Raw genomic sequence first — 26,953 nt, forward strand, 5'->3', positions numbered from 1 at the left:
TTACCTTGTCACAGTTACATTCTCATGATTTTTCAAAGTTCATTTTGAATTTCTTTCATTGGAATGCAAGAGATAGATTATTTCAGTTGTGTTTTGTTGTGGTTTACATTCTCACACTTACATTCTCTTGATTTTTCAAAGTTCATTTTGGATTTCTTTCGTTGAAATGCAAGAGTTCGAATATTTCAATAGTGTTTTGTCATGGTTTACCTTGTCACAGTCACATTCTATTAATTTTTCAAAGTTCATTTTGAATTTTCTTTCGTTGAAATGCAAGAGTTGGAATATTTAAGTAGTGTTTTGTTGTGCTTTACCTTGTCACAGTTACATTCTATTGATTTTTTCAAAGTTCATTTTGGATTTCATTCCTTGAAATGCAAGAGTTTGAACATTTCAGTAGTGTTTTGTCGTGGTTTACCTTGTCACAGTTACATTCTCTTGATTTTTCAAAGTTCATTGTGGATTTCTTTCCTTGAAATTCAAGAGTTGGAATATTTCAGTAGTGTTTTGTCGTGGTTTACCGTGTCACAGTTACATCCTCTTGATTTTTCAAAGTTCATTTTTGGATTTCTATTGTTGAAATGCAAGAGTTGGATTATTTCAGTAGTGTTTTGTTCTTGTTTACATTGTCGAATTTACATTATTGTATTTTTTCGATTTTCCTTTTGTATTTCTTTCGTTGAAATGCAGGAGTTGGAATATTTCAGTAGTGTTTTGTCATGGTTTACCATGACACAGTTATATTCTCTTTATTTTTCAAAGTTAATTTTGAATTTCTTTCATTGAAATGCAAGAGTTGGAATACTTCAGTAGTGTTTTGTCGTGGTTCACCATCTCACAGTTACATTCTCTTGATTTTTCAAAGTTCATTTTGGATTTCTTTCGTTGAAATGCAAGAGTTGGAGTATTCCAGTAGTGTTTTGTCCTGGTTTACTCTATCACAGTTACATTCTAATTATTTTTAAAAGTTCAATTTGAATTTCTTTATATGAAATATAAGAGTTAGAATATTTCAGTAGTGTTTTGTACTGGTTTACATTGTAATAATTACATTCTATTGACGTTTAAAATTTAATTTTAGATTTCTTTCCTTGAAATGCAAGAATTGGAATATTTCAGTAGTGTTTTGTCGTGGTTTACCTTGTCACAGTTACATTCTCATGATTTTTCAAAGTTCAAATTCCACATTATTGCACAGAAATCTCAAAACCATAGGTTAGGTTAGGCTAGCCTACGTACGCACGCGTACGTAGGCTAGCCTAACCTAACCTATGATTTTGATATTTCTTTGCAATAATGTACAAACCATAACCTAATAATGTACAAACAATAACCTAGCCTATGGTTTTGATATTTCTGTGCAATAATGTTGAATTTGAACTTTGAAAAATCATGAGAATGTAACTGTGACAAGGTAAACCACGACAAAACACTACTGAAATATTCCAACTCTTGCCTTTCAAGTAAAGAAATCCAAAATCAATTTTGGAACATCAAGAGAATGTAAGTAAGACAATGAAAACCAGGACAAAACCCTACAGAAATATACCAACTCGTACATTTCAAATAAAGAAATTCAAATTGATCTTTGAAAAATCATTAGAATGTAACTGTGACATAGTAAACCATGAAAAAAGGCTACTAGAATATTCAAATTTTGGCATTTCAATAAAGTAAATACACCATAAACTTTGAAAAGTAAAGAGACTGTAACTGTGAGATGGTAAACCACGACGAAACACTACTGAAGTATTGCAACTCTTACATTTCAATGAAAGAAATTCAAAATGAACTTTGAAAAATCAAGAGAATGTAACTGTGGCAAGGTAAACCATGACAAAACACTACTGAAATATTCCAACTCTTGCATTTCAACGAAAGAAATCCAAAATGAACTTTGAAAAAAATCAAAAGAATGTAACTGTGACAAGGTAAACCATAGCAAAACACTACTGAAATAATCCAACTCTTGCATTTCAACGGTAGAAATCCAAAAATGAACTTTGAAAAATCAAGAGGATGGAACTGTGACAAGGTAAACCATAACAAAACACTACTGAAATATTCCAACTCTTGCATTTCAAGGAAAGAAATCCAAAATGAACTTTGAAAAATCAAGAGAATGTAATTGTGACAAGGTAAACCACGACAAAACACTACTGAAATATTCCAACTCTTGCATTTCAAGGAATGAAATCCAAAATGAACTTTGAAAAAATCAAGAGAATGTAACTGTGACAAGGTGAAGCACAACAAAACACTACTTAAATATTCCAACTTGCATTTCAACTAAAGAAATTCAAAATGAACTTTGAAAAATCATGAGAATGTAACTGTGACATGGTAAACCATGACAAAACACTACTGAAATATTCCAACTCTTGCATTTCAACGAAAGAAATCCAAAATGAACTTTGAAAAATCAAGAGAATGTAATTGTGACATGGTGAACCACGACGAAACATTACTGAAATATTCCAACTCTTGCATTTCAATGAAAGAAATTCAAAATGAACTTTGAAAAATAAAGAGAATGTAAATGTGGTAAGGTAAACCATGACAAAACACTACTGAAATATTATAACTCTTTTATTTCACGAAAGAAATTCAAAATTAACATTGAAAAACTTAGAAAAATTCAAGAGAATGTAACTGTGAGAAGGTAAACCACAACAAAACACTACTGAAATATTCCAACTCTGGCATTTCACGAACGAAATTCAAAATGAACTTTGAAAAACTTTGAAAAAATCAAGAGAATGTAACTGTGACAAGGTAAACCCTAACAAAACACTACTGAAATATTCAAACTCTTGCATTTCACAAAAGAAATTCAAAATGAACTTTGAATAATTAAGAGAATGTAACTGTGACATGGTAAACCACGACAAAACACTACTTAAATATTCAAACTCTTGCCTTTCAAAGAAAGAAATTCAAAAATGAACTTTGGAAAATCAAGAGAATGTGACTCTGACATAGCAAACCACGAGAGAACATTTCTGAAATGTTCAAACTCTTGAATTTCAATGAAAGAAATTCAAAAATAAACTTTGACAAATCCAGAGAGTGTAACTCTAACAAGGTAAACCACAACAAAACACTACTGAAATATTCCAACTCTTGCATTTCAAGGAAAGAAATACAAAATGAACTTTGAAAAATCAATAGAATGTAACTGGGACATGGTAAACCATGACTAAACACTACTGAAATATTCCAACTCTTGCATTTCAACGAAAGAAATCCAAAATAAACTTTGAAAAATCAAGAGAATGTAACTGTGACATGGTAAACCACGACAAAACACTACTGAAATATTCCAACTCTTGCATTTCACGAAAGAAATTCAAATGAACTTTGAAAAATCAAGAGAATGTAACTGTGACAAGGTTAAAGCACAACAAAACACTACTGAAATATTCCAATTCTTGCATTTCAACGAAAGAAATTCAAAATGAACTTTGAAAAATCAAGATAATGTAACTGTGACAAGGTAAACCACGACAAAACTCTACTGAAATAATCCAACTCTTGTATTTCAATGAAAGAAATCCAAAAATGAAGTTTTAAAAATCATGAGAACGTAACTGTGACAAGGTAAACCACAACAAAACACTACTGAAATATTCCAACTCTTGCATTTCAAGGAAAGAAATACAAAATGAACTTTGAAAAATCAAGAGAATGTAATTGTGATAAGGGAAAGCACAGAAAAACACTACTGAAATATTCCAACTCTTGCATTTCAACGAAAGAAATCCAAAATGAACTTTGAAAAATCAAGAGAATGTAACAGTGACAAGGTAAAGCACAAACAAGACACTACTGAAATGTTCCAACTCTTGCATTTCATGAAAAAAATTCAAAAAGAACTTTAAAAATTCAAGCGAATGTAAAAATCCAAAATGAACTTTGAAAAATCAAGAGAATATTACTGTGACAAGGTAAACCACGACAAAACACTACTGAAATATTCCAACTCTTGCATTTCAAGGAAAATAATCCAAAATGAACTTTGAAAAATCAAGAGAATGTAACGGTGACAAGGAAAACCATAACAAAACACTACTGAAATATTCCCACTCTTGCATTTCAACGAAAGAAATCCAAAATGAACTTTGAAAAATCAAGAGAATGTAACTGTGACAAGGTAAAGCACAACAAGACGCTACTGAAATAATACAACTCTTGCATTTCAACGAAAGAAATTCAAAATGAACTTTGAAAAATTAAGAGAATGTATCTGTGACATGGTAAACCACGACGAAACACCACTGAATTATTCCAACTCTTGCATTTCACGAAAGAAATTCAAAATGAACTTTGAAAAAATCAAGAGAATGTAGCTGTGACAAGATAAACCATGACAAAACACTACTGAAATATTCCAACTCTTACATTTCAAGGAAAGAAATCCAAAATGTACTTTGAAAAATCAAGAGAATGTAACTGTGATAAGGTAAAGCACAACAAGACACTACTGAAATATTCCAACTCTTGCATTTGACGACAGAAATTCAAAATGAACTTTGAAAAATCAAGAGAATTTAACTGTGACACTGTAAAGCACAACAAGACACTACTGAAATATTCCAACTCTTGCATTTTAACGAAAGAAATCCAAAATGAACTTTGAAAAATAAAGAGAACGTAACTGTGACAACTTAAAGCAAAACAATACACTACTGAAATATTCCAACTCTTGCATTTCAACGAAAGAAATTCAAAATGAACTTTGAAAAATTAAGAGAATGTAACTCTGACATGGTAAACCACGACAAAACACTACTGAAACGAAAGAAATTCAAAATGAACTTTGAATAATTAAGAGAATGTAACTTTGATATGGTAAAACACGAAAAAACACTTCTGAAATATTCCAACTCTTGCATTTCACGAAAGAAATTCAAAACGAACTTTGGAAAATCAAGAGAATGCAACCGTGACAAGGTAAACTATCACAAAACACTACTGAAATATTCCAACTCTTGCATTTCAATGAAAGAAATCCAAAAATGAACTTTGAAAAATCAAGAGAATGTAACTGTGACAAGGTAAACCACGAGAAAACACTACTGAAATATTCCAACTCTTGCATTTCATGGAAAGAAATCCACAATGAACTTTGAAATATCAAGAGAGTAACTGTGACAAGGTAAACCACGACAAAACACTACTGAAATATTCTAACTCTTGCATTTCAAGGAAAGAAATCCAAAATGAACTTTGAAAAATCAATAGAATGTAACTGGGACAAGGTAAACCAAGATAAAACACTACTGAAATATTCCAACTCTTGCATTTCACGAAAAAAATTCAAAATGAACATTGAAAAATCAAGGGAATTTAACTTTGAAAAGGTAAACCACGACAAAACACTTCTGAAATATTCCAACTCTTGCATTTCACGAAAGAAATTCAAAATGAACTTTGAAAAATCAATAGAATGTAACTGGGACAAGGTAAACCACGATAAAACACTACTGAAATATTCCAACTCTTGCATTTCATGAAAGAAATTCAAAATGAACTTTGAAAAATAGAGAGAATTTAACAGTGACATGGTAAACCACGACAAAACACTACTGAAATATTCCAACTCTTGCATTTCAACGAAAGAAATTCAAAATGAACTTTGAAAAATTAAGAGAATGTAACTGTGACAAGGTAAATCATGACAAAACACTACTGAAATAATCAAACTCGTGCATTTCAATGAAAGAAATTCAAAATGAACTTTGAAAAATCAAGAGAATGTAAAGATCCAAAATGAACTTTGAAAAATAAAAAAAAGTAAAAAAAAAATTTTGGGGGGGGGGGGGGGTTCGGAGGTAGGGTGGAGGGATAGGGGTTGGAGGGATGGTTGAGGGAGAGGGGTAGGACTTGGGGCCCAAGTATCAGAAGAAATTGTTTGTCTAGTATGCATCTCAAATCATCGTGGTATGCATATTCTCATGATGATGTCATAAAAATGCCCCGAAACATGTCACTTTTAACACCTATCAAAAATCGAATTGATAAATCGAATGTGCTTGAACTTGTTCCAGTTCAATGGAATGAACCTGTTACGATATTGAGAGGCTTAACATCAGTTGGGCAATGTCCCAGAAACAATTCATTGGATGTATTTCTAAAATCATAATATGTTCAATGGCTTGTTGGTTCAGTCTATTAACGTTTCGTTCTTTTACCTTAGGAAATCACTGGTCTCACGTTCGCTTCCTACATCAAACACAAATTTCATATAAATCAATGGGAAAATACTTAGAATGTAAAAAATCATATCATTGGCAAAGAAAAATATCATCATTAGAGTACAATAAAATGACATCAATAAAAAAAACTATTAAAAAAAAAATGTAATTATGTAAATTAGTGTAATTATAGAAATTAATGTAATTATGTAAATTATTTAATAATATATTAATTTATGTAAATTAGTTCAAGGTTAAACATAAGTCAACCACGCCTAACAAATTAAATTACAAAAAGAATTTCGCAATTTCAAACAAAGGAATCATCACGCACTTTAAACACAGATCGACACGAATTTTCACGGTGGTTGAATTCCGGTCATTACACTGTCTGCTTGTATTGACGGGAGCACTGTCCGCTCTCTATCGTTATAGCTATATAGGTACCACCCCGCTCTTAAGCATTATAGCTATATAGGGAGACACCCTCGTTGTAATCGTTATATACATACTACTACTATTGAGCTGCGTCACTCCTTACTTGCAGTTTGTTACCATGTACTGTTTGATCCCTCTCAACATTCCCTGTTAATTTCAAGTTAACGCCTTTAGACGTTCCAGAGATATTGCAGATACACTCTTTTGGAAACCTTGATACACGTAGTTTATTTTGTCTTAGTTCAACCCTCCCTCCCTCAACATTTCCTGGAAGTTCTGACTTAATGAAGTTAGCCCTTCACGAGATTTTGCTTTGACGTCGATTTGACAACGTGGGTGCACATAGGGTCTAGGGTCTTTTGATTTAATTCAGTATCCCCAGAAAGTTCCAACTGAATACCCATAGCTGTTTATGAAATATTGCAGATACGCTGTTTTGAAAACATGGATGCAAACAGTTTCTTCAATTTAGTTCAACATCCCGCTCAATAGTTTCTATTGAAAAAGTTTCAACTTAATACTCTCAGTTATTATTGAAATATTGCAAACATAGCCTTTTGACAACTTGGATGCACATAGTGTCTTTCGGTTAAACATCTTCTTGAACATGTTCCTGAAAGTTTCAACTTACTTTTCTTAGCTGTTCCTGAAACATTGCAGATACCCACTTTTGAGATCCTGGATAAACATATTATCTTTTGATTCAATTTGACATCCCCCTCAAATTTCCTGAAAATATCACCTTAGTACACTTAGCATTTTCGGACGCACCTAGGATCAAACATCCCCCATTCCTAATAATAAATATTATAAGTAAACAATGGACAAGATGAATAATTTGTTACTCTTACCAAAGGAGATGTAGGGGGTTTTGTCATCCCATGAGGCATAATTATTGGTTCTTGCGACTATTTTGAACAAAATGACTATCCCAAATTTTGATGGGCGGCTGAAAATGTCGAAGAGGAGCTAGTTGCCTTCCAATGATTTTTACTATTAAAAATGGCGCTAGAACTTTCAATTTCCAATCGAATGAGGTCCCTCGGAAATTTTTACGACAACGCCTTCGTTGGAAGTAGCCTGGTGAAAAAAAACACGAAAATAATACCTTGAAGTAGTGGCACCGATCCAAGAAAATATTGGGGGATGCATTTTTCAAAATATAGCGGGTGACAGTTTTGTTTATTTTTGGTTTGATCAATGAAAAAGCCCAAAAAATGGTAGTTTTCAATGCAAATATAAAACAGAACTATTTTTTAACATCAAGGGGATGGGGAAAATATCTCAACAAGGAGCGCCGTTGAATGATAGGTTTCTTTTGCTAAGATCTTGTCGTTGAACGTTTCGTAATAAATATTGTAGGAAGGGTATTTACTGTCCAGCTATTTTATGATTGATTTATTTAGTCTAGCATAATTAGTCTAATGCTACAGGTAGTTTTTAAAATTTATCTCGAATCTCAAATTTGATTCTGTAGTTTTTAGTCGGATTGCCTTTTTTAAGGATATTTTCCTATTTTTCTAAAATTATGCAAATCTTCTTATGCTAATAATGTTTTATGTTCAAACTTAATTGATGTCGAACTTTTGATGTTTGAACTTCAAACTTAATGAGTTTTACTCATTTAGAATCAACATAAAAAGCTAATTGTAATTATAAATATATTGTTATCCAAATTCAGTTTCTTTTTTTTTTGGTTTTGGCTCCTATTGACATTGGTGACTCTCTATTTACTACTTCAATGCCATGAACAGTTTGATATATCATTGTCAAAAATTCAAAATTAAATTTTGAACATTTTTTATGAGACTATGGTTGTAACTGTTTGCTATGAAAACATTTGCACAGTTGCATGTGATATCGTTTGCTTAGCCTGCATATCTGATACGCTGAATATGATGGTGAGGTTTTTTAAGATTCCTTTACTTTTGGGGTTGTTTCCCTCCTTCGAAAATCAGGCAAATTTCTCAGGATCGTAGCTTTTGATGGGTAGCAGTGGCGCTAAACTTAATGAACCGTATATGTTTGGAATCAGCACAAAAAGCGAACTCTTTTGATATATCTATTGATACCAAAATTGCGTTTTTTAGATTTTCGGTGACTATTGAGCCGAGCCGCTTCTTACTTACAGTTCGTTTGCACGAACTGTTTAAAGATAAATTGCTACTGTTTGCTTACTTACAGTTCGTTTGCACGAACTGTTTAAAGATAAATTGTTATATCTTATTTGTCTGCTTCAATGTGATCTGATATCTAAATGCTTTTGCTATTAAATACATGAAAGAGCACTTTTTAATGCCCACAGAATCTTCAACGGAAGGATTTTTCTGTGGGGGGAATTTTACTACAAAAAAATTTATGGGGGATATTTCCCGGCAAAACGATCAGAAACTAAATAAAACAAACAATCTTTTTAACTGAAAGGTATGGAGTAGCATTGAAACTAAAACGAACAGAGATTATTCCGTATATATATATATATATATATATATATATATATATATATATATATATATATATATATATATATATATATATATATATATATATATATATATATATATATATATATATATATATATATATATATATATATATATATATATATATATATATATATATATATATATGTATATATATATATATATATATATATATGTATATGTATATATATATATATATATATATATATATATATATATATATATATATATATATATATATACACTTCCAACATATTTCATCATTGAACGAGGCGTTTTTATGAATAGTTGAAATATTTCCTACATGTTAATCGTCAGACATAATAATTGATATGGGATGGAACTTTTCTCGTCCTTTGTTGTTCCCGCACTCTGATTTTCAGAAATAGCTGGTGAAATCATCTTTTGAGATAGTTTAGTAAGTTTATCAACACAGTTTAGATGCATAATAAAAATGCCACGTTTCTTATATAGCCTATAAAAAATGACGTCGGAATTTAACAGCTAATGCATCTATTGTTTGCTGTCGATTTAGCGGGTTTTGCCTTTTGATAAGTAAGTAATGATATTTCAGTATGTAAGTTTTTGAAACGGGGACTTAGGCCATTTAATAATTTCTTCGATGCCACCCCTAAAGGCCGCCTCTGGCATTTTCACATTTCTGAGATATTTACCAGAAAGCATTTGCTGAGCTGTCCTTTAATGGTGGATGAACAGCACAGGCGGTTTTAGGGGAGGGACAGAGGGGGCACTTGCCCCGGGTGCAGAAATTTTAGGGGCACAAAATTTCAAATAAATTATATAACGCTTATAATAATTTTTGAGATTTTATTTCTAGTGAAATAAAGCAGAGGGCACAGTTAACACATGAAAATAATTGATCAATTATTAATTAATTAATAAAAATAAAATAAATATATACTAATTATATCAAAATAATAATATTATTAAAGTAAATTATTAATTGATTAATAAATTGAAAATAATTTTGCTAATAAATGACAATTTGTTAAAATTTTGCCGGAATTTTTTGGGAGACAGGGGAAGGGTGTGCTAATCAAGATTTTGCCCCGGGCTTAAGAGAGGCCAGAACCACCACTGACCAACAGTGCATGAGTGCAATGTGAATCACGAGGATGAAATTATGATTGAATGCGCGTAGCGCTGTTGATTCTCCCTTTGAAGACAGTGCAGCAAAATGTTCATGGTAGCTATATCAGTAATACGAAATTGCCAAGCTATGGTGGGTGGTCATTAAACAAGAACTAGCCTAGCAGTTAGGTATTGTACCATTGATATTTTCGAGGATTTTGAAAGCGAAGATCGTGTTACCGAAAGTCTGTGTAGGAAAGGTCATAGCGAGCTGAATTTTCCCCCTTGAGGAGTGCCTGTTACGGTGAATTCGTCAGTGTAAAGGATGAAACATTCCCGTGGATGGTAGAAAGTGTTCTAAACACTATTGAAAATTCACTGGGATGGACGGTGCTAATAAAAGTCCCCGCTTAAATGAAAATAAACAAATTTTGAATGAATAATCATACAAATGTTGTGAAACGAAAAATCACAAATTTTAATAAAACTCTTGTTTACTGGAATGTTTTGTTCCCCGTCAACCATTTTTTGTCTGATCTCCTGAGTTTCAAATTATCGAGAAGTCGACCATTTCCATTCAAGTGAAATCTAGTGAGATAGAAAAAAAAGAAGCCCTATCTTGTTTCTTTACTGTCTGTGTAAACATACCTGGTACTTTTTCCAAGCGAAGTGCCTTTTTTTATCTAACATTTTGCAAATACGCAAAAACGTAAATTAAGCAAACTTAGCAAACGATTAGAGTTGGCAAAAGTGAATTTATAGATTGTTAAAATTATAAGCGTATAGCTTGGTGGCCTTCATGATGACAAAGACCCACCGGAGGAGTCTAAACGCAAGCCTTTATTGAGGGTTCATTGGTGCAAGCGTCTTTCCCTCAAAGGAGCTGTATAAGTAACAAAAAAAGAAAAAAAAATCGTCGACTTAATTCCATATGCTGATTTATCTTGTTTTAAGCCCCCCCCCCTCAAAACCTGAAAAAACTATAGCAATGGATATAAAATTTAAAAGTACACTTGTCCATGGGCACCCATATAGGGGGGCTGAGGGGGCTCCATCCCCCCTGGCTGAATGATGCTGTATTAAATTTTATATTTTTGTTTTGAGATTTCTATTATATAGCACTGGAAGTGCCGATTAGACCAGCTAAGCCTCCCCTTAAAATTCAGCTTACGGGCGCCAATGCCCTTGTCTGGTCAATCAATTTAGTTTTGAATTTATATAATCTTATACAAGAAATAGGACGCCGCTAAAAAATTGGATGGTAGTATTATTTTTTCTTTTTTTCGAGGTTGTGAGGGGTGTGCTATTTCAAAGTGAGTTGTTTTTCAGCCAAATATTTGGATCTTTACTCATTTTCATAAGGTTGTCAATAAATCAGGATATTTAATCATTTTAATGGGCTTTCCAAATATCTAAGGAAAGTGAATCTATTAAATTGTCTTTAAGGATAAGTAAGCCTGAGGCTTAAGACCTGAAAAGCCTGTGATTTTGCATTACTTGCTATTTGGTAAAAACAAATTCAACTGACTACGCGTTTAGTTACAAGTACAATTGATTATCTTTGCAAGAACATAAATGAAAAAATGGGATAAGCACTTTCTAACTTTCTAGATTTTCTAGCTAATTTTTTAGCTTCTTTGTGTGGCTAGCTGCCGATTTCTTTGATAGAATTTAGCGCATTCCATTTCTGAACTAAGTAAGCCTACTCAATAGATTTTCTTGTTCTTTCGTCATTTCTTTTTTATTTTTGAGTTTCGTGGAAGAATGTTTAGGTTGGGACGGCAACCGGTGTATAGAGGATAGATATTAAGGTCAATATTTATAAACTATTCATCTTTAAAAGTAATTTTAACTGGTATTGACTGGCGCATTTATTGAAATCCTTGTAAGAAATTAGTTTGAACCACGCCTTCCCATTCTTGAGTTGAGGAGGCCTGCTCTAGAGAGAGTTAGAATTGTCAGTTAGGTCCATGTCTAGAGCTTCTCTTGAGTGTATCTGTTTAGACCGGAAATATTTTCATTTTCTTTTCTCTATTCTTGAAGAACCTGGGGGGAAAATGTGTCAACTGGTGATTATCTAGTTTAGAGAGGGAAAAAACTAAGGTTAGAATTTACAACGTATTAAGGCTTAAAAGTTATTTTAATTGATGTTGAATAGCGCATTCATTGAAATCATGTAATAAAATAAAGTCAACTGCGTTTTCTGTTTCATTTTCTATGTAGGATGCTCCAGGGATAATTCTGGAAGAGTTCCTCTGCAAAACATCTTATCTCTTTTCCTTGCCAATTTATTTCAAACAAGCGAAACATAACATACAGTAAGCTTAGAAAATATTTCCAAACATAATTTGTGTTTTGCAATCTACAACTTATAAGTGACACTTCATTCCTTGCCGATTTGCCCCATTATGTGACAAGATGCGCATATAGTAAATATTATACTAACTTCACAATTGAAGATTAAACTACATAAGACATTGCTTTAACAAAAATTTAATAAGATTTTTATGCGTATTATCTTAACGCTATGTAAATACACGATATGTGTATGTCACGCAAGATAACATAGAGACAAATCATAAGGCGGAGGCAAAATCTATACTCTTTATAAAGAATATTGCTTGCGAAATGTATAGTCTCGTCATGTTGAGCTTCTAAATGCAAATTGTAGAAAGCGCTTTGCAAAATACGGTGGACGAAAAATATTGTAACACTTTAGTTTCCGTAGAGGGAGACAAAAATTACAGAGACATAGAAAGGAAGAAGGAGAAGAGAGGGGAGGACAAACAACAGTATCTTATCAACTACAGTTCATGTTCGTTTTTCTGTGTGTAGTCTACAAATAAAAAATATAGCAGTACATTGAAAAAAAATAAAATCTCTTTCAGACAATTTTCTTGGTGCATTTCACCAAACCAGGTTCATCCCTATCTAACAGGGGGATCAGGTGGGCCATTTGACCTAAGAGTTCACAATTTTATCACCTTTTACATTCACGGTTGTTTCATTTTTGAAAATTATTAATTATTATTGAAAACAACAGGCATCGAAATTATGAAGGACTCGGAAACTCTTAATCAAACAGTTCGTGGTAACGAACTCTAACTAAGGAGCGACATGGCTCAATAGAAATTCTAAACAAAATATTTTGATGCCAATAGATATGTCAAAAGAATCAACGTATAATGTTAATTCTAAAACATACGATTAACTATATTGAATGTTGCTCATCAAATGTTATAAGCAAGAGAAAATTTGTCTCATTTTTGAAAAAAAAGGAGAAACACCCCCTAAAAATCAAAGAATCTTGATGAAAATTACGTAATCAGATTCTGCGTATCAGAGTACCCTACTGTAGAAGTTTCAAGCTCATATCTATAAAAATGTGGAATATTTTGTTTTTTTGCCGGAAGAAAGATCACGGATGGGTGTTGGTTTTGTTTTTGCTTCTTTTTTTCAGGGGTGGTCTTATCGACCCAGTGGTCCTAGAATATCAGGAGATGGCTCATTTGAACGGAAATTAAATTTCCAGTGCCCTTTTTAAGTAATTAAAAAAATTGGAGGAAACTAGGCCCCATCCACACCCCCCTTTTTTACCAAAATCGTCCAATCAAAATTTTGAGATAACCTTTTTGCTCAGCATAGTTGAAAAGCGTAATAACTATGCCTTTGGGGATAAAATCACCCCCAAAAAACCCGGGGAAATGTCTTAAAGTTATAAAAATTGCCCATTGTTTACGTATAGCAGTTTTTGTTGGGAAGTATGCATACATTTCTTGGATCGGGGTGGATTTTCTGCTGGAGGGTTTTTCCACGGGGGTAATTTTCCATGGGGAGGGAAGTTTCCAGGGGTTGAACTTTTCAGGGGAAATCTCACACTGGGGTAATTTGCCAGAATTCTTACACGAAATTATTTTTGTAGCCTATGTCTCGCTTTCTCTTTGCCGACTCAATTTTACGTGTGGAGATGTTAAGGATAATTTTTCCGGGGTAAATTTTCACCGGGATTGCATTGTCTAGAGGATATTTCTGTGGGGAGGGGGATTTTTCGTAAAGATGGAACCCGGTTTACTGGTATTATTTGAAAAACGATCAGAAATTGAATTAAAAAACAAGTTTTTTCAATTGAAAGTAAGGAGTACCATTAAAACTTAAAACAAAAAAAAATTATTAAGTATATGAAGGGGATTACCCCCTCCTCAACACCTCGCTCTTCAGACTTGAGTTTGAATTTTGTCCCAATTCTTTAAGAACAATTCCTGAAACTCAAGGGTCGTTTAATTAGAACAATAAGAAGCTTTTTTAAAAGTACTAAAATACTTAAGCGTGAAGAGCGAAGTGTTGAGAAGGAGGCAACCTCCTGTCCCCTTAATAATTTTTGTTATTATAATAATTTTGTTTTAATAATTTTTGTTAGTTTTAAATTTTAATGTTGCTCCTTACTTTCAGCTGAAAAAAGTTTTATTATTATTGAATCTCCCGAGGACAGAGAGTATGATATGACTTCAAGGTTTTAACAGTTTGTAATTTTTAATAATAACAAAATGATTTCAAATTGCAGACTTTTTACGAGCCTACTGTTTTAAAAGATCTTTGAAGGGTTTTTAAAAAACAAATAAAACAAAAACAAAACTAATAAGCCATAGTTTGTTATTTTACTTATTCAGCGAAAACCTTATCTTGTCGTTCTTGTGATAAATTTTAGAATGCCAGGCTTTAACACCCCCCGCCCCCGCCCTTGGGCTGTAACGTGGGTTTAAGAAACATATATATGAAAAGAAGCATGTGCCAAGTGGCTGGTTTCTGCGTTTGAATTTGGATTGAACTTACAGAGTTGCAAACTCAGAGTTAATTGGGACACAGTTGTCGAAAATTGACAAAAACTGCTTCAACGACAAAAATAAACACCCAAACTATTAAGTAATTAAATCGATGTTAACGAAACTCTCAGAAGTAATTCTAGAACAGATTTTGTCTAATCAATTCAAGCTATAAAGAAGCGATAAAACAAACATAGTTTTCGACTCAAATTTAGGTTTTGTGCTGCTTGACAATGTTTATTATTTGTTCAAGCAATTATAAGTTTTCTGAGGTCACTGTGTTAATTTTAACAGCTGTATATAGCGCTTCAGCACAAACTCTTGCTTGACACATCAGCACAAACTCTCGCTTGACACATCAGCACAAATCCTCGCATCAGCACAAACTCTTACTCATAGGCTGGATAAAATAGGTACTTTGCGATTGCGACAAGTTCAGCTCAGAAGAAGGATGCACAATCAATTTTATTTTCAAAAAGACAATGAGACATTACAATATACATCATCGCTTCAATTAAAGGGTAATAATAAATTAGCTTTTTATGGCTATAGATAACTAGTCATAATAAACCGGACAGTAGGTAAACAACAACCCTTGTCCGAAGTAAGTGAAACTCTAAAAACGGAAGTTTGGCAATTGGCATAAAAGAATGTTACATTTGTTTATTACTGTTGCATGTGACTCAGCATGTTTACGTTTTGGATTAAATCCAAGATTTTATCTTGTATGGGACCACTCCATGTTTTAAAAGAGATAAGTGACCAATACATCATCAATTTCCATAGGTTGGTATTCCTCATGTGACCTCTTCCAGGCTACCACGGATAATTATTCTTTATATACAAACAGCTGCAGCTGGCTTAAGGAGCTGTGTACATTTCAGTTTGCGTACTCAAGAGGCACGGGTATTAAGGGAAAGACGGGGCATAACACCCAAAAACTATGGTCGGGGCATTGATAAACGAATATATATGTGGGAGGCGGAAATTGCGAATGAGTGCAGCACGTGTTGCTTAGAAATGGTCATTTTCTAGAAATGACCATTTCTAGGCATATGAGCCCAGAAATGGGCCAAGCATTGGATATATCAATGGACAAGGATATTTGGCACAGAATTTTTAACAAGTGGTATAAGAATTACCTGTATCGGTTATTTATTTGCCATTACTCAAAGGTCCGAAGTCAGGTACACCATTGGCAGGCAGTATATAGCCCCCTGGCAAATGGTGGATTTGGTGCTGGTGTATACATACTTTGCTATTCTAAAGGCAAGCATTGATACTTGTTTGAAATTGATTTATGTATGCTGAATAAATTCCTCTCCATTTGGATTATTAAATGGAAGTATCAGCAGCCTCATTCATGATTTATTAAACTTAAATATAAATCCCTCAATAGCCAAAGCTAATTCCAATTGGAAGATAATAAGCGTATTTTATTGCTCCCTGTCGAAGCTTTTATAAATCGAAATTGCCAGCTGATACCAAAAACTAAATAAGCCAACTGCCAATAATTACTTGCTATTCCTAAAAAAAATGAAGGTAACTTCCGTCCCATATGCATATAAATTAAAAATATAATTGACCATGGCAAGTACAGCAATGAAGGTTGTGGTTTGTGTATACATATATGAGCTTGACTTTCCCTTTGTTTTCCATCATTTGTAATAATAAGCAGATTTCTTTCGGGGAATAACATCAAGCTATTCGGAATAAATGGTGGTAAAGGCCTATTCACTCTTAAATTTTACTAAGACCAATATTTGGTTAGCGTCGATTTGAGCCAATCAGATTTTTTATATAATTTTCTGATTGGATGAAAAATTCTATGAAGTTTCTGATTAGCTCAAATTATCACATGTTAAATCTTGGTATTAATATTCACAATGAGCCTATTCATAATGAGCCTTGAGCACCGTCATTCGTGATAAACTGCTAAAATCAAATTTGTGTATCGAACAAAACCTTGAATTAATACTAAAGGGACAATTAATACCTAAAGCATTAATAAACACTTAGCTTTTTCAGGGGAGGACATATTTATTAAAAAGATTATTTAAATGAAAAAAAAACAATAGAGAATTTCGAAAAAATCTTGTTTTTTAGGGGGGCGAGGGCACCTACCATGCCGACAGCACACATGCCTGATATGTATTCAATTTTATTGGAAAGAGAAAGTCTTTTAGGACCCATTATCCGCCAATAACAAACTTCTTGAGTAGGTGTGTTAAGTCCAAACAAAAATATAATCTCTGAAACAACTTAAAGAAAATAACTAATTATGTACATGTAAAAATAAGTGTAACATGGTTCACAGGTACATTGAACCTTATATTTGGTAAAATATCCGGTGGATTTGGCAAAATACCCGGTGGATTAAAATTGAACTGATTGTCTTCTCCACAAACCAAAAATTCTTCTTAAACTTTCTCGGAAATTTTGAATTTGGTATAAAAAGCTGGATCTTAATAAAAATCGTAATGATTAAATTTTAAGGATAAAAATACCCACACACCTAAAAAAAATACATTAAAAGTATAAAAAAGTATCAACGGCATTTTGCCTGGAGGGGACCAGAACTGGATAAAAGTACGATTCGAGCCGATATTTTCCAGTTTGTCAAAGAGGAGGGCTTCCTCAGACCAATCACATGCAGGAGAGATCGTAATTCTATAAGATTTATTTTTCCTTGCAATATTAAAGACCTAGTTTTGTAGATTACGTAGTAGTTCCAAAGAGAAAAAGATATTCAGTACTTTAGTGTAAAAAAATGTGCTTTAATAGTATTTTCTATTGTTGTGACGTCAATGGTCACATTTTACTAGTCGGTTAGATTATCCCTTAAGCGTATATCAGAAAGGGAAGCCGAATAAGTCCACATTTTACTCGTTATTATATTTACCTGTTGCTTCTACATCAAATTTTGAGTCGGCTCCTGGTCTGTGTCCTCCCTGAACTCTTGTGATTTTTCTTTTTAATTCCTAAATTGTCGATATGTTTTGCCCATGGTTTTAGCGTTTTTTTTTCTTTTTTTTACATTTGCACCTCTTCCAAGGTGAGTTCTTGCGCATGTGCCTGGCTTGGGTAACATAATTTTCCTCCTTTTCGTATACAGAACAACTTATAGACTCTTGTCAGATTTATGCATACACTAAGATATAACATGTTATTATTCTAATATAATATATAATACCATTTAATTGTAATATATTATTTAATATAAGTTATAATATATTGTGCTATTTCTTATTTTTATATTGTAATTTTATTCCTAAAGAATTTCCCCGTGAATACCCAGAAATAAATGTTTTTTTCTATTTATATGCACATATATATATAAATATAATTTTTTTAAAGTTTTATTTTGTTGCCCTGAAGATGTCTTCTCCAGTTGACACAAATGTGACACAAGTGAGTCTCCTTAATGAAGAGAGTGACGATTCTCCCGGCAAAAAGTTAGTTGAAAATGGACAGGAAACAAGAGCGGATAACGCTGCCAAAATGATAGCATATACAAACGAATGTCGTGAAAAATTCAAAACATCACCAAAGTCCGATAAAGTGAAATCTTCTGGGCCTGTTAGTTTATCTCAGATTCTAAGTAAAACGAAAATATCACCGCCACAAATTGTTTCTCCCGGTTTAGTAGTGTCAACTTCAGTGTACAAACCACAAATGGGTAATGGCACTTCTTGTTTCAATGACTCGGAAATACCTGGCATAGTATCGAATAGTGTTGCTGGGGCTAATAAATCTTCAGTGATCCCAACTAGTGTTCGCCCATCAATTGACGTCGTTAAATCGACAGATTCTGATAAAAATATTAGAGTTGGGCAGTTAGAAAGTGAAATTGTCGAGCTAAGACTTCAGCTGAAACGGAAAGAAGAAACAGTAACAAAACTTGAGAAGGAAATACACCAGTTAAGGGTAAGTTATATATTTGGTTTCATCTTATCCATACTTAAATGTACAAATTGGATATATATATATATATATATATATATATATATATATATATATATATATATATATATATATATATATATATATATATATATATATATATATATATATATATATATATATATATATATATATATATATATATATATATATATATATATATATATATATATATATATATATTAAAATAATTGCTGGCAACTCTGATCTGGGTGAACAGATTTGGATGGGGAAATGAGAAGAGGGTACAAGCCTTTAATTGGGGCTATTGAGAAGGATTTCGTCAGCGTTGATTCAATTTATGGGTTTCCTTTTTGAATGTGGCTATATATTCGTACTTTAGGGGGGGGGGGTAACTTATAGTGGAAGTGCCTTCAAAATGAGTTAACTACAATTTTTCTCCGTATCAGGAATTAGGAATGGTCTTCTTAACAAGTTCCCTTTTGAATAGCCCCAATTCTAGACTTGTACCTTCTTCTTACTCTCATGGTTTATTATTCTGTTTCTTATTCTATTTTTGCCTACTATGCTTGCGAGTGCTAAAGTTTATTATTTATATGTTACTAAGCATAAACGGGTTACTGTCGTATCCCATGGTGCTAACTTTGCAGTCAGTTGCAGGATTTTAAGAAATACTTTATTTGAAAAGACAAAATTCATTTGAGAGATAAATATGCAAAATTAAAAAAAAACACCTAAAACTAAATAGGGTTTCACAGAAACAGCAAATTCACGAAATATTGTGTTTATTGTAATTCGCTGTCGTTGTTTTGAAACTGAGTTGGGCGATAAGGCTGATTCCTTGTATTTAGAAATTCCCACTTTAAATTTTTTACGCTGAAGTCTAAAGTATTTTTTTTCGCAAGTTTGACATGCTTTTACCGAATTATATATTTTTTTATCTTTTGAAATAAAAATGTTTTGGTTACATATTTTTATACTATGACATCGTATTATGACATTTACTTCTTAATACATGGCATAGAATATCGCAAAGGAGTTGAAATTTGCTTTTTCCAATAGCTTCGATTTTCTACCATCCTATTTTAAGACAACGCTAATAATGTTTATTTGAAGCCTACGCTATTTGGAAACTTTTCATAAATTAGATTTTGTTGCGGCACTCCAAGACAAAGTAGCGAACTTTGTCTTTGATTTGATTCTCAAAGCAGTTGGAAATGTTTAAGAACCTAGGGATAAATACTTTATCCGGTGACTGACCGGGTAATTCACATTTACAATATAGGCTAGAATAAATACATAAAAGGAAAAGAGCAATAAATAAGACACATAATGGAAAAAACAAAGAACAGAACGTTAGAAAAAAAAACATGAGACGAAAAATCTGAATGAAATTGAGAAAAGGAACCTACAAGTAAACAAACACATTAAACCACAAAATAAACAAAAAAAAAACGCAAAAGTAAATACAAAATATAGCTACTAAGTACTACGGGCGTGTCATGGAGAGGTTAGGAAGCAATGCCCCTGCTCCTGGGAAAGGGAAAGAAAATAAAAAGCTTCAATTTAAGACATAGGCCTACTTAAGATCAGGTCACTGTAATTTTGTTGAAGAGATTAATAACTACACTTCAAATTACTACCGCATTTAAAGTGCTTTAACTTCTCACCGTCACATCTATTCATTGCCTAATAGGAAAATTGCCCCACCCCTCACTGGGAAAATTCTTGGGTAGCGTCTTTGCAATGCACGAAATTACATATATCCTAGAATATTCAAAAATTACGGACACTTTTTTATACCCAGGAGATTGGTATAAGCGATTGTATTTCCAATCGGATAGGTTAATACACAAGCTTCCCTGGGTTCAACTTATTTTTTGGTGACGAAATGTTAAAATAAAAATGAGATAGCAGCTTTTAGGTTTAGGAGGGTAGAACAGATTTCCTTTTAAAACTGAACATGAAATCTAATTCTAGAATTCCTTAAAGAGATAAGCAGCAAAATACAATTTTTGGGAAGGGACTCATAAGTAAAATGGAAATGTAGATCTTTCATCAGAATAAAAAGAAAATGTTAACCTTCTCTACTGGTCATAGATATGGGCAAAACGAACAGTATCAAACGTTAGTTAATATAAAACAGCGGATACTTAGTAACGAATGTAAGTAAATAGTTACAGGTAATAAAGTTCTTAATCCCCACTGGAGTTCCACTTATAAATAAAAAGAAAATATAGAATTATATACAACGGGTAAAATCTTTTAACTGAATAAAATAACGAAGCCAGATGAATGTCTTTCTTTTGTGTTTTTTTTTCAGTTTTTTCTTTTTAGGCTATATCAAGTTTTTATTTTTTCGTGTTTTTTCTTCTGTATTTATTTTTTTTTCTTGTGTTTCTTCTCTCTGGCGATACAAGTTTTCGGATGAAAAGCAACTATTTGGGATGTGAAGAGGGGGAACGGGGGTCAGACCAGGCATTTTCTCTCAACCTGAAATTTAAACAGAATGAATTGTTTTATATTAAAATCGTTTCACTATATAACTAATCCATTTTGAATTTCTTTTTGAAATTTGTAAATTAGTAGTTACTTAGTTTTACCATTTGTGATGGGAAAACATAAATGCGAGCAGGTCCTTCGGTCAAAGATAACAATGAATACATGGACACAGGATGATAAATGGGTGCAATTTAAGTGAGAAAAACCAACAAAGAGAAAAATCTCAAAAAACAAAAAACAAACGAGACTGTGGCCAGTGGAGAGAAAAAAAAACAACAAAAACAAAACAACGCGGATATTTCGCCTTTATACAAACAAGGCGTATTCAGCACGAAAGACAAACAAGAAGAACAAGATAAAAAAAAAAAAAACAAGGTAAAACTAAAAACCAATAAAACCACCACCAAAAAAAAAACAGAAATGTACAATTGGCGCAAACTAATCCACGTAGGGAAAAGATGCTAATATAGAGTTACTTCAGTGAGGACACCAGAGTAACTGAATTTAAGCGAGTGCAATTTTCTTAAAAAAAAAGAAGAAGAAGAGCGTGAAACTTTGTTTATTCTCCTTAGTCAGGTAGTTTTATGCAGGTTGGATGGTAAAAAAAAAAAAAAAAAAAAAAACAATACGAAAATATAGAAAAGCGGCACGTTTAATAACTATTTTTCTAATATTGCCATCCTCGCCAACAAAAATTCCGTAATCCCCCTCCATATAATGTCTTGCATCCGCCGGTGCTTTCTACAGAAATTGGTTATCATGCAAAACCAATTCAAAGCCAAGGTAACAGGTCAGCTCATACGTGTAATTTCTACATTTTCGGTAACTTATTTCTTCTAGCCTAGAGATTTTTGTTTGAAATTTGTATACTACAAATGTTCAAAGTGAATTTGTAGCTGGAAGAGGCTTTATGCTCATGTTTTTACTGAAAGTTTTACTTAAAATAGGTCTGTGGCTAATAGGGCGAAATTCCCGCCTCTCCAAGCTGCAACTTATAGCTTAGAACCCAATGCTGTCACTAAAGCAATAGCTAATGACATTTGCTATCTATTGCACCATTGCACCATTGTATTGCACCATTGAAATGCACCATTGAAAATGGCTTCAGAACCTCCCAATGGAGAAAACCTTCATGTCATTTTGCTAAAATTGTCACACTCATGGTATGCCAGCAACTTGGGCACAAAATATGTTAGTTATTTTCAAAACGCCTTTTTTACGCCATATTTTTATCTACCTTGGTGTTGAATATATGATGAATTCTACCTCAAACTTCCGTTGGAACATAAAAGCTAAATAATTCTGAGATCATGGCTTACCATAAAAAGATAAGATTTAATAGTTTTAGTCTGGACATCAACTAACGTTATATGTTTGCCCGTCAGATCTTTAGCAGCAGTACGTCAAACTTATTAACTGTTAGGGCGTGCCATACTAGAAAACGATAAAGGTTAGTCTACAAGTTTCGTTATGGTTAACAGTCGACATTTATTTTTAACTGTATGTCAATGCATATGCTCCTTCATACTTTTCTGTGAGGCTATACATCACAATTAGGAAGAATAAAGAAAATGACAGGATCTGCTCCTGGCGCTCATAGAAAAACAGAAGTTAATTCATCAATTATATATGACGTCACCTGAACCGATACTGTCAAATTTCAAGATGTATTGACTGAAATGGCCTAAAGATTGGTGAGACTATTCTTCGATTTGTCAGCCGGCTGGATCAATTCCAAAATTTTGAATCTACTGCCGCCTTCATTCAAGCAAAATAGGCTTTAAGTGGTATACAGAGAAGTGACATTTCATTCCCTTTCATGTTTGATCAATGAAATTTTGAAGATTTTTTATTATCAACGATTTGTCATACATATTTGACAGATTTTTTAATGTATCGAATTTTAACATGCAAAATTTTTGAAATATAGCGGTTGAACAAGTTCTGACGGAAAATCCTTTTTGTCAATTTTTTACTCTTGAGGGATCACGGAAGGGGCTGTTCGTATTTAAAAACTATCTACACTAGGTGGCGTAAGGTGGTATGATGGAAAGTGGCATGACATGACAGAGGTTGGCGCGAAATAGTGGGAGGTTGCATGGTGTCGTGGAACACGGCACGGAGTGGCAGGATATTCTTTGGTTTGTCTGCCAGCTGAACCAATACCAACACTTTGAATCTACTGCCGCCTTGATTCAAGCTTGACTGCTACAGAATATCATTTAAGTGATATACAGGGAAGTAATATTTCATCGCTTTTTAGTTTGAACAATTTGTCACATAGACACTTGGCAGTTTTCCAATTTGTCAAAATTAATGATGTGAAATTCTTTCAAAAATTGCATTTACCCATTTTTATTCTACCGGCGAATCCTTTTTACTTATTTTTGCTTTTGAACAATTACCCGGGCCGCCCACTTTCGAAAGAGTATGTATTACGTCGAAAATGGTGGAGCGACTGAACGTGACACGGCGAAGGCCTGGTATAACATGGCATTTTGGGACGTGGCATGTCGTGTAGGAAATGGCGTGACATAGCGGGAACATGTCGTCACGCATTATATCAGGGAAGCAGGGCATGGTATCCTTCTGTAGCCCCTCTTTTATGCAAATTATCAATCCTTGCATTATTCTGATTTCGACAATGTGCAGCTTGACGAAGCTGGGAAAAATTATTATTTTAGTTAAATCATTTGATAATTGACTAATTGAACTACTGATGCTAAAACATATTAATAATTGGTAACTGACATTAAAAATAGGTCCCAGGACCCTTCATTGATGCCTCTATATGAACAAACAGTCTTTGCTAATGATAAGACTGGGGAAAACGCTGTGTAATTTTATCATTGGCTAAGTTTATTCACTGATAAAATGGATAATTGACATGAAATTATGGTGTGTGTATAAAATATCCCCCGTTTAACTCAACCCTCGTTCAATTCAATCCTCGTTCAACTCAACCCCCATTCTACTCATCCTATTTAAATCAACCCTCATTGAACTAAACCCCACTTAACTTAACTACATACAACTCAACCCGTTTAAATAAGCCCCCATCGAGCTCAATCCCATTTAACTCAATCCCCATTCAACCCAATCCTCTTTTAGCTTAACACCCATTCACTTCAACTCCATTCAACTAACCCGACCTATCGTAGGGATTGAATTGAATTGGGGTTGAGTTGAATGGGGGTTGAATAAAACGGGGTTGAGTTAAAGAAGGCTATGTTGCATTGGGGGTGAGTTAAATGAGGGCTGATTTGTGAGGGGGTTCAGTTGAATGAGGGCTGATTTGCAAGGGGGTTCAGTTGAATGTGGGTTGAGTTAAACGGAGGTCCAGGTTAATGGGGTTTAGTTATGTGAGGGTTTAGCTAAACGGGGGCTCAGTTACATGGGAACCTTAAGATATATCTTGGAATTATCTTGATCATCATAATTGTCATTGAACACAGTTCATTTGCTAATTAATAATAAATGATAGTAATTAGCATCTTCTAAATTATACCTGAACGATCCTGATTTGAAAGAGTGTTACAAGGCTTCATCTACAATGCGGAGGGGGATACAGTGGTCAGATGATGCGACGAGATTTGTGAAATTTAGTTGTGTAGCTTATATGATTTTGATTTAAACAGATTCCCTTTTCTACCGAATTAAAAAAAGGGATTCGAAGAAAAGAGGAGAAAAGTAGAAACTGAACTTAAAAGTTAGAGGGAGCATAACTTAAGAAAGGGGTTTGAAGAAAAGAGGAGAAAAGTAGAAACTGAACTTAAAAGTTAGAGGGAGCCTAACTTAAAAAAGTGATTCGAAGAAAAGAGGAGAAAAGAAGAAACTGAACTTAAAAGTTAGAGGGAGCGTATCTTATCTTATATAAGCTGTCAAAATCCAAAGAAACAGAAATTATTACGAATCTAGGCTAAGGCAGTAGCAGTCTTTTACTGTAAACTGAATAGATTGGTTAAATTGAAAGTTTTGTTTAGTCAATTTATTTTCTATAGAAACGACTGGATTAACGATTAGATTATAAATCAAGGATATGAGGTGCATGAAACAAGTAAAGCTCACTTGATTTAGTTAGAAATATATTGATTTTGAAAAAAAATTACGGAAATTTAGCAGCTTTCATTTTTTTGTATATGTTGTACAAGAAAAGAAAAACTGCTTACAATGTATTTTGTTCCCAGTATAGCAATAAAATATTCTTCCCTTTGAGGGTTTGAGGAGGCTCCTTAAATGATCATAAGTCGATAGAGGTGCAAAATATCCATATGCATAAGATTGAGGGAAATGGAGCCACCTCCTCTCTCCTGATATGTTCTTGGGGCTCACCGATTAGAACCCTGTACACCTTTGTGTAATTCTCGTTTCAACAAGTGTAACATGACCATCTTTCCGCTAAAATCTATCTGAGCTGCCTCTGCGTTCAATATATTATCTACATGATGTGTCTGATGCTGGACGCATCTTGCTGCCCCTAGATGCATTTTTTTTTCTTTTACCTTTCGACCATCCTCATTTTAAATTGATATCCGGAAATTTAGACCCTGTGCCTTTTTGGGCTGCACGGGTGCTTGGGGAAATAAACGGCGTTCAAAATCCCGCTATCTTCGGTAAGGTTTCAACATATTATGGATATTAATCATACTATTAACTAATAGCCTTAAGAAGCAAAAAAAAAACTCTAGATTTAATTACATTTGAATAAATTTTGAATAACCGTGAAAAGAAGATTCTTTTGATGTAGCGTATATATCGTTATCAAAATTTCTTTTTAGAATGTCAGTTACCATTGGCACATTTCGCTCTTTACCAACAGTTAGTCACCACGAATTGTTTGATTACGCCAAGGAGTGTCAAAGGAGTAGAATTTCCTGAACACTATTTTCAAACGAAATTTTATCGTCAAATAAGCAGAAATCAGTTAATTTTTCTAAGAATTCTTGGGAAAAACCCCTGGCAATTTCTCCGCCAGAACTAACTAGGCCTCCCATTAGGACAGGATCCGAGAAGGAAACGAATGGTCTGATCCTAGCTTCAAGAAATGATGGTAAAATCTTGTTAAAGCCTTGTTTTCATTTATATAAATCGAGCGACTGGTGGTCATAAAATATGCCTTCATCTCCTAAGTGTTTCTGGAAATGCATCTCTTATAGCTATGACAGTAAATTTATAAGGATGGCTTGATCATTTTAAAAGCAAAATGAAATCTTACTAGTTTGTTTCCTCTGTCCAAATGCAGGGTTATCGAACCAGAGTGACAGGATTATAAACTATTATTGTAAGATCAGTCTATAATGGCTGAAGGTGCTGTAAAAGCCCAAAGATTCGTAAGTTCTTTGCTTGTTCTGATAACACTAGTGTTTACCTCTCTGATGGCTTGATATGAAAACTTAAAATTATCGTTTTGCGGCTATATTTTGTATTTTTTCCATACTTTTTCTTTGATTTTGTTTATTTTGCAGTTACAGGTCTGCAAGAACATGTGGAGTGAGGT

General features: G+C 33.3%; 1 protein-coding gene across 5 annotated transcripts in view; it reads left to right on the forward strand.

Moving 5' to 3' along the window:
• The window catches only part of Pkg21D (Protein kinase, cGMP-dependent at 21D), a 263,107-nt gene that overhangs the window by 12,231 nt on the left and 223,923 nt on the right, over positions 1-26,953 (forward strand). For 2 of the 5 annotated variants that reach the window (XM_089089512.1, XM_089089513.1), the window contains exon 2: positions 18,388-18,957. In XM_089089512.1, the coding sequence (XP_088945638.1) occupies positions 18,409-18,957 (549 nt within the window). In that variant the 5' untranslated portion in view covers positions 18,388-18,408. Of the gene's footprint in view, positions 1-9,572; positions 9,674-18,387; positions 18,958-26,953 lie in introns of those variants that run through there. The other 3 variants (XM_089089514.1, XM_089089515.1, XM_089089516.1) reach the window with 2 other exon arrangements.

This window comes from Artemia sp. Qi Xiang Cuo, chromosome 5, assembly GCF_049724085.1.
Source record: "Artemia sp. Qi Xiang Cuo chromosome 5, ASM4972408v1, whole genome shotgun sequence".
Lineage (NCBI taxonomy): Eukaryota > Metazoa > Arthropoda > Branchiopoda > Anostraca > Artemiidae > Artemia > Artemia sp. Qi Xiang Cuo.